The sequence below is a fragment of the Populus euphratica genome, unplaced genomic scaffold (genome assembly GCF_000495115.2).
Source record: "Populus euphratica unplaced genomic scaffold, PopEup_1.0 scaffold1010.1, whole genome shotgun sequence".
NCBI classification, from domain to species: domain Eukaryota; kingdom Viridiplantae; phylum Streptophyta; class Magnoliopsida; order Malpighiales; family Salicaceae; genus Populus; species Populus euphratica.
Window position 1 is genome coordinate 67,890 of NW_011500865.1, and position 7,745 is coordinate 75,634.

At 36.5% G+C, this 7,745-nt stretch overlaps 2 protein-coding genes across 2 annotated transcripts; one reads left to right on the plus strand and one right to left on the minus strand.

Moving 5' to 3' along the window:
* Nucleotides 1-1,828: 1,828 nt before the first annotated feature.
* LOC105116639 (protein Iojap, chloroplastic-like) lies at nucleotides 1,829-5,675 on the plus strand. The gene is made up of 5 exons (XM_011014078.1): nucleotides 1,829-2,163; nucleotides 3,566-3,689; nucleotides 4,457-4,595; nucleotides 4,704-4,792; nucleotides 5,149-5,675. The coding sequence occupies exons 1-5, from the start codon at nucleotides 1,912-1,914 to the stop codon at nucleotides 5,268-5,270; spliced, it is 726 nt and encodes a 241-aa protein (XP_011012380.1). The 5' UTR covers nucleotides 1,829-1,911; the 3' UTR covers nucleotides 5,271-5,675.
* A 699-nt stretch (nucleotides 5,676-6,374) lies between these two features.
* Nucleotides 6,375-7,616, minus strand: LOC105116640 (putative F-box protein At1g32420). The gene has a single exon (XM_011014080.1). The coding sequence runs from the start codon at nucleotides 7,614-7,616 to the stop codon at nucleotides 6,375-6,377; it is 1,242 nt and encodes a 413-aa protein (XP_011012382.1).
* Between the last annotated feature and the right edge of the window lie 129 nt (nucleotides 7,617-7,745).

Below are 7,745 nucleotides of genomic sequence, written 5' to 3' on the forward strand. Positions count from 1 at the left end.
TCAGCTTCCACACTACCAATCTTTGATCCAACCGTCCAGAATTAAGATCAATATGTCTAAAAGCTGCTGTCAAAATCTCAGCCAGATCCAATGGTAAACGAGCTGGAAATCGAAGGAAGAACACAGGTTGCTCTACTGCCTCTTCTTCTCTTTTTACCCGAACCACATTAATTTCAATACCAAGAGACATCCATCACATGGTGTGGGACCACACACAAGAAATTGTTATTGTTGAATGAGAATTTCTCGCTATCTATTGAAGGAGAATTGTCAAGCATGATTGAAGCATCACAACCCTGCAATATAGCAAACATATATATCAGTTCCAGACTGAAATAAATCTGTCTGTGCAGTATTAATGTTGTAGCGATCGTGTAATTTACTTGAACAAAGCAATCATGGAAGTGAAGACGAATAAGGGATGCTGCCATTCTGCGCTCACTCGAGACAGCTCTCCGAATAGCAGTACGAATTGTGGTCAGTGCATTCGGACATGTGCTGTCATAGAAGTTTGAAGACAGTTGTGCTTGGCATGGCAAGCATGAGGAAATCAAGAATAATGAAAAAACAACACAAGCTAAAGATAAACGAGAAACCATTTCGTATGCTGTGCAAAATGTATTGAAAATTAATCAAGTAGTAGAAAATAGTTCCGAAGCTAAAGAAATCTACTAGCGAATGAGGATGTGAATGGCATAAGCCTCAGTTCCTCTATACTTATAGACTGCCCGTTGGTATGGCTGTGTCCCTAAGATAATGACTTCTTTAGAAGACTCTTTCAAAAGTAGTAACAGTAAGACAAGACACCTGTCCCTGAAAATTTCTAGGGTTTACTTTCTTTCTCTTAGCATTTAATTTTGCTTACTAGATCCTATGGAAGAGTCATCCAAAGCGATTGGGAAGGACTTTTCTTATAGTTTCATTAATCCCTCTACCAATATTTTTTAAAAATAAATAAATAAAATACTATTAGAATAATCTTACACTCTTTATTCTTATAAATTATGGCATCTTCAGTTTTCACATGCAAAATTCTTATATTGTTTGACCTGCCATATTACATAAATATATCGCTAAGCAGGACCATCAAGATTTAGTAAGAGGTAGAGTGCCCAGTTTCCCTCATCAAAGCATATCAAAAAAGTTTAAAAGTAACTAAAAATAAGTAAAACTGAAGAAATTACCCCTTTTTTGTTGCATTGATGTTTGATCTTCAAAACGCCATATTATTTCTCCCAACAATTAGGTCAAAGTTGATATGGTTGGTTTAAACGAAGAAGAGGAGACAATTCCCTAAATAAATTTTTGTTTGATTATTATTTTAGAGACACGGGATTAAAATATTGAGGATTGGCTGACTTCTCCAATAGGATAAAGAAAAAGCGTTGACTTCATGGAAATCTAGCACACAATTGAAATTTTCAATCTCAATCTAGAAAAGTACATGATCGCTGAACTAGTTATTTTCTAAACTAGTTGAACTAAAGCAAGGCTCGGACATGACACAAAAGCAAGGCTGCTCAGGGTATCTTATCTCTCACCAGCATGAACATGATGCAAGCAAAAAGGAGGCCTTGAGGTTTTGTTTAATGTACGCAGCACCTCCATAAGAGATATACTAAATAACTCCATAAATCCTCATAATTCTTTTTAGAAAAATTTCTTTTGTTTTTTCTTGTGTCATCAGTACCAATGTCATAGCTAAAAGAGAAAGATTTTAATGGGAGAACAATGTGAATCAGGTTGAAATTGGAGGACTAATCTGTAGTTTGTCCAGAAATAGCCGTACAAGCAAAAGCAACAGATCCACTCAAGCTGCCCGGGTTTGTACCTTCCTCCTACAGATATCTCAGCTCTTTATGCAAAATCTCCCTCTCTTTTTTATCTACCTCTCTAATATCTAAACCAACAATGGCAGTGTCCCCTGCCTTATCCATAGCCGGCGTTGGTGCCGGAACTCGCTTCTCCGGCGAGTTTAAGCTACTGAGTCGTGTTGAAACTAGGCTATCTCAAAAACCCAGAAAACATTCTGGCTGTTTGTGCTTTCATAGGCACCAATTACGTCAGTATTACAAGTGCTTTTGGCAAGAATTCAGAACCGAGAAGTTGAGTTTGAAGGAAAGTTTGGCTCTTCGTAAAGATCATGATGATAGCTTTCTCTCGGTATGGTGTTCCATTTTCTTTTGTATGTTTTGGTTAACTTGATCATGGTGTTGTTTGATTGGGTGCTTGAAAAACTGGTGAAAGTGTTTGAAAGATTGAGACTTTGCATTTGAATCACATGTTCTATTTTAGTTCTGTTGTTATATATACTGCTTGACTTGTGTTTTGTATCATTCCTAAAAAGTTCCAAATTTCTTGTCGTGAGGGGAAATTAGATAACATCAAACAAACTGTTCCTGTTGGGAAACTTTGAAATTTTTCTCCTTTCTTGCCAGTTCTGTTGACTTCCTGATGTGAGAATATATGAAGAAGCTAGGTAATGAGATTTAATGGGTAAAAAAAAGCTTTCTTTTACCTTCTTTATGAGGTGGGGTTTGTTTTTGTGTTGATTTTGAGAAGAGGCCATGCTGGGTAGTTGTCTCCTACATTTTGAAAGAAATGTTTGCTCTTTATGTCTCATGCTCAACCTCTGGTTGTAAGCCTAGGACTCTCATGACTTTCCTTCAAGTGGCTTTTCTGAATTTTTGGGAGAAGCATGATTGGAAAATTAATTTGCAATTTTGTGGTGTAAATGGTTGGTATGTGCTTAATCTAGACTTTAAGTACAGGCATGATCTTTAATTTATAATCAAGCCCTTGCACACGTTCAGATTTGATTTTGTTCTTCCTTAACAAATATGTGAAATCTTAGTTATTTATTCTTTATGGTGTCATAAACCTGTGGAGTTGGTTTTATGCATTTATTGAATCATCACATTACTATATCTTGTTCAGTTTTTATGCTTATCTTTTATTTGTGACTGTTCTATGCAAAGCACATTCCAGTAGTCATAAAGAAAGGTAGTAAGGTGAAAAATAAATCAAACGGTATTTCCTTTATTTAATATATTGCACGAGGTTTCTATTCTTTCTTTCGTTTTTCCCCTGCTGAATGCCAGAGCCCTCCTTCAAGTTTTTTAAGTTTTGATTAGTCAGAATGAGACTTAGCCTTCACCATGCCTTTTTTTTTTTTTTCTCTTTGAGTTAATATCTAAGGCATTCTATCTTACAAGCATAAAATGCCCGAAAAAGTGAGAGTTTTCAGCTTCTGATTTTAGGCCAAGTCAATTGATTTTATTAGGTTAGGGTATATCTGACTATCACTAGAAATTTAATTGTTTGCGTTTCATGGATACTGAAAGAAATTCACTCTGCTTTTTTGGGGCTTTTAACACCAGTTTATTTGAATGTATGACATTCTTTCTTTTCTTATTTTGTATTGAATACATTCCAGTGTCGCGATGACTGGAATTGGAAGATTATTGTGATTAATGCATAACTATCTATCTGCTTACTGAATGTTAGGGTGAGTGTTTCCAGTACGTTTGAGGCATTGTTCCTGACATGATTGATATCCTTGCAGAATGTAGAAGATACAGATGAGATGTTTGATGACTTGTTCAATAAATATGGAAAAGTGGTCTTTACGAGCAATGACAAAAAACCTTCTACTGCAGAGGTTGATGATGATGCTGAAAGCTTGTCATGTAAGTTTATACCACCCATATTTAAAAGCACTATTATTGCCAATGTTTTACTTACATATTGTAATTATCTGTCTGCACCTTGTATTTCCGCTATACATGTGGGTGCTGGCTTTTATCATGCATCTTAAATCTTAGATATCTAATTTTGTACTTTTATGCTCCATTACCGATTACAATTAATATAGTGATTTTAGTTTGATCGGTGTTGTTAATGCACACTTGCTGTTGCTTTTACTTGATCATGTGGTTACTATGGCTTATATTGTCATTGTTATCATATTCATTTAATTACTTCATTGTGCGGTTCAAAATTTTCTTGCCACCTGTGACATGACATTGCTCCAGACCAATGCTGTTCTGCTTTGTTCACAAGTGCTGCTGACAAGTACTTTGATATGGACAATCATGTTTCTAAGACTTTTGAAAATGTATATTCTTTTTTCTTTTTCTTTTTTTGCTAAGCAAACGATTTCATTACAATGGGACTTGTATGTCTTTCAACTTCTGCCAAGTCTTGGCTAGTTGGTGCAGCTCAGCTAGTTGTGGTGCCTTTCAGTTCTCTATGGGACTTTGGTGCTTTTTTGTTCTTGCCCTTTTTGTAAATGATTCGTGAGCTTCTGAAGTTCACTGGGTTCCTTTATGATCAAGGCATGCATAGTGCAGTTATGCATACACACAGGCTTTGGCATTCCACATATAATCCTTCAATTTTAATGTACTACACATCTGATTGACCAGACCATGTCCTGCTTCTTTTCTTGTGGTAGTTGCTGTGGAAATGGCCAAGGTTGCTAGTGATGTTAAGGCTTCAGATATAAAGGTCCTCTTTGTAAAGCCTCTTGTGTACTGGACTCGATTTTTCATCATTGCAACAGCATTTTCACGTCCTCAGATAGACGCTATCAAGTATTAAGTCCGCGCTTTCATTTCATTTTCTTTTTACATTTGGTTGATATAAGATTAAAGATGTAATATTTGGAGCAATGACTCAGATGATGTTATCTCCTCTCGTAGTTCCAAAATAAGAGATCTTGCTGAAAAGAAGTATGGAAAAGTTCCATCTGGCGACAGAAAACCCAACTCATGGACCCTGTTGGACTTTGGTAAGTTCTTGAATGAAAACCCAGTGGCTTTTGTTTATATGAAATTAACTCAACGAGGAAATATAACCAAAAAGCAGAGAAAAGAAAATGAGTTTCACAGTTATGAACGTATCCATATCCTCAATTGTGTATAAAATTGAAGAGGATGCCATGTACTGGTCAACTGATAATTTCATGCAGTCCTTGTTCTTGATAATGTTCTGAAGTAATAGTATTTAGGATCTCTGGTATTGGTAATCCAGAGTCTTTTTCTTCTCTTGATAGATTGTTGGTTTGTAGTTGGGCTTGCGTTATTTTCACTATGAGAAATTTATTGGTGTTGTTGATCAAAGCAATTTGACTTGTATGTTGTCCAGGTGATGTGGTAATCCACATATTTCTTCCTCAGCAGAGAGATTTCTACAACTTGGAAGAATTCTATGGAAATGCAACACCTATTGAACTCCCTTTCGAGAACCAACCTCCATTTAGCAATTGAAAATAAGTTTGCTCAAGGACCTGAAAGTTTTTAACCATATCCACATTCCTATGGTGTGTGGTTGGCAAACGAGGCAAATTTCACCTCTGCCTGTTTGTGCTTTGCTTGATAGATATGCCTGCAGATGGGTTGAAATGAAACTTCTGTGAGCAGTCCCAGCTGAAGCCATTCTTTCACCAAGAGGGGGCTCGTGTCAACATCCTTCAAGCATGTCTGTTGGCTTATGTTCCTGCAGGCTGTACTCGGCGCGCTATATGGATCGTGCATATGTGAAAGCCACATGCTCCTAATAATTCAATGTATTATCATCCATAGTTGCATTTGTTATCCTTCAAAGAAACTCCTTTCCTCCTCATTCTTGTCTTTCTAAATTTACTTTTAATGGAAAATTATTATGCTAATGAATTCTAATGCTCGTGGATGACAATAAAATGAAGGTACCAAACACAGGAGTTCTTGGAATTTAAACACATACAGGATTCCTAAACAAATGCAGAAACTGAAAGCTCAGCTTTCAGCTGGTGAAAAGGGATAACAAAAATAATAATAATAATAATAATAATAATCATATTGAATGCAACAATGAAAAGGGATATGCATATAATTTTTCTAATTACTTAAGAAATGCTATGTATGAAGGTTGCAATTATGTGTTTTTTTTTTTTAATTGGAACCCCAATTGAATATGAGACTTCAATCTTTATTTTGGAGGAGGGTATCATTGAATTATTAGTAAAAGAATATAATCCTAGAAAGCAAGTTTTCTGATTAGATTTGCTCTCGCTTCATGAATTCAAACATTTAATATTAGATGATTTATTTTTAAAATCATCTAAAAAAGATCATAGTCTAAATTAATACACAATCTAACCTAAAACTCTTATATTTGAACTAAAAAAAAAAAAAAACAGTAATAGATTGTATATTCATCTAAAACATATCCATTACTAATCAAATTATTTTCATGAATAATCAAATGCTAAAAAAAAGACATGTAGACCTAACCACTAATTAAAAAAACCCGTTTGGGAACCCTCATTCCAACCAAAAGCATCAAAATAATGCTTATAGAACGTGGATTGCACCGCAGCTACAACCGCATTTTCAAATAAAGCCTAAGCCGTCTTCTTTCAATGGCAAGATGTTCTCCACATGATGAAAGCTAAAAATACTTGCACTGTAGAGCCAACTCCCATTATTTTCTCCTGTTTGCGAGAAATGATTCGCATAATATCTTTTCCATTTATTCTCACCAAAGAAAGATGGCAAGGCAATCTTTGCGCTTCGTAATCTCTTACTCCCCATATCACTATAAAACAGTCTAAAACACCCAGAGAAGTGATCGTCCAGAATCAAGATCTCACCAGTTCCTAGAGTTCCAGCCAAAGTAGGATATCGAACATCTTTCGGACCTAGTGGAATGTCTATAATCTTATGGGTCCAAACGTTGTTATGATAGTCTTGTAGCATCTTTAGTTTAAATTTATTTCCACACTCTGAATCTTGAATTACTGCTAGACAGCCTTCGATTTGTATTAGATCACTAAACAAGCATAAGCCATTGCCTGGGACAGCAACTTGTCGAAACTTCTCGCTATGAACGTCAAACGAATGTAGATTAATCTTCAACGATTCCGCCATAGATTTTACCATCCAATATATAACTCCATTGACACATATGGCTTCCTTAAAATCATACCACTTCGCGCCCCCATAAAAATTATAATGCTTCCTATTTATTCTTCTCCACCTGTCTGTCCCCAACGTGAAGATCTCAAATTGCTCTTTTTCATGAGCACAAAACTTCACTATCTTGTACTCATTAGCCAAAGGATCAAACCCGAAGGAGAGACGGTCTTGAAATCTTATCTCCTGTGGAGGCGGAGGAATGGTTGTACTTTCACGGGTGCTAAGATTATAGACTGAGATACGGTGTTTATCGTTAACGATGCATGCTAAACCGTTTGCAATCCCCAAAACGTTAGCGGATTTTGGTATGGAGATTGTGTCTTCTTCGAGGGCTTGTTTTCCTTCATGGTCAGCGAAGACAAAGTGGCTGTTGAATAGTTGATGCTTTGTGGACATGAGGAGTCCGGTTTTGCATGGTTTATTCAAGGATTGGTTCTGGTGCAACTTAACAAAGAAAGGATCTCTAATCAAGGAAGACCATGTCTTGCAAACGCACCTGAATCGCATGAGAGACTTCGCTGGGAGTTTGGCAAGAACTTCAGCAACTATATCTTGTGGGATGTGATATCCTACAGCTTGACCTCTTTCAATCTTGCTTTCATGGCCTTCAGTGGGTTTTGTTGCTCCTGTCTCAATGGTGGCTTCGCCTTTGTCCATTGTTTCCTTCGTTCTCAATCAACTCCAACAGGGCGAGTCACCAATCGATTCTCAAGAGAGGGTCACTGCACATATACGTGTGTACAGGAGTCAGGCATGGAAACGTTCCTCGAGTTTTTTTCTTTTGGG

What these genes read in the sequence shown, in the direction of transcription:
- LOC105116639 (XM_011014078.1), top strand. Translation starts at nt 1,912, where the DNA reads ATGGCAGTGTCCCCTGCCTTATCCATAGCCGGCGTTGGTGCCGGAACT. An exon ending in ATGATGATAGCTTTCTCTCG is followed by an intron (nt 2,164 to 3,565) that starts GTATGGTGTTCC and finishes ATATCCTTGCAG; the next exon opens with AATGTAGAAGATACAGATGA. An exon ending in CCTCAGATAGACGCTATCAA is followed by an intron (nt 4,596 to 4,703) that starts GTATTAAGTCCG and finishes CTCCTCTCGTAG; the next exon opens with TTCCAAAATAAGAGATCTTG.
- LOC105116640 (XM_011014080.1), bottom strand. Translation starts at nt 7,616, where the DNA reads ATGGACAAAGGCGAAGCCACCATTGAGACAGGAGCAACAAAACCCACT.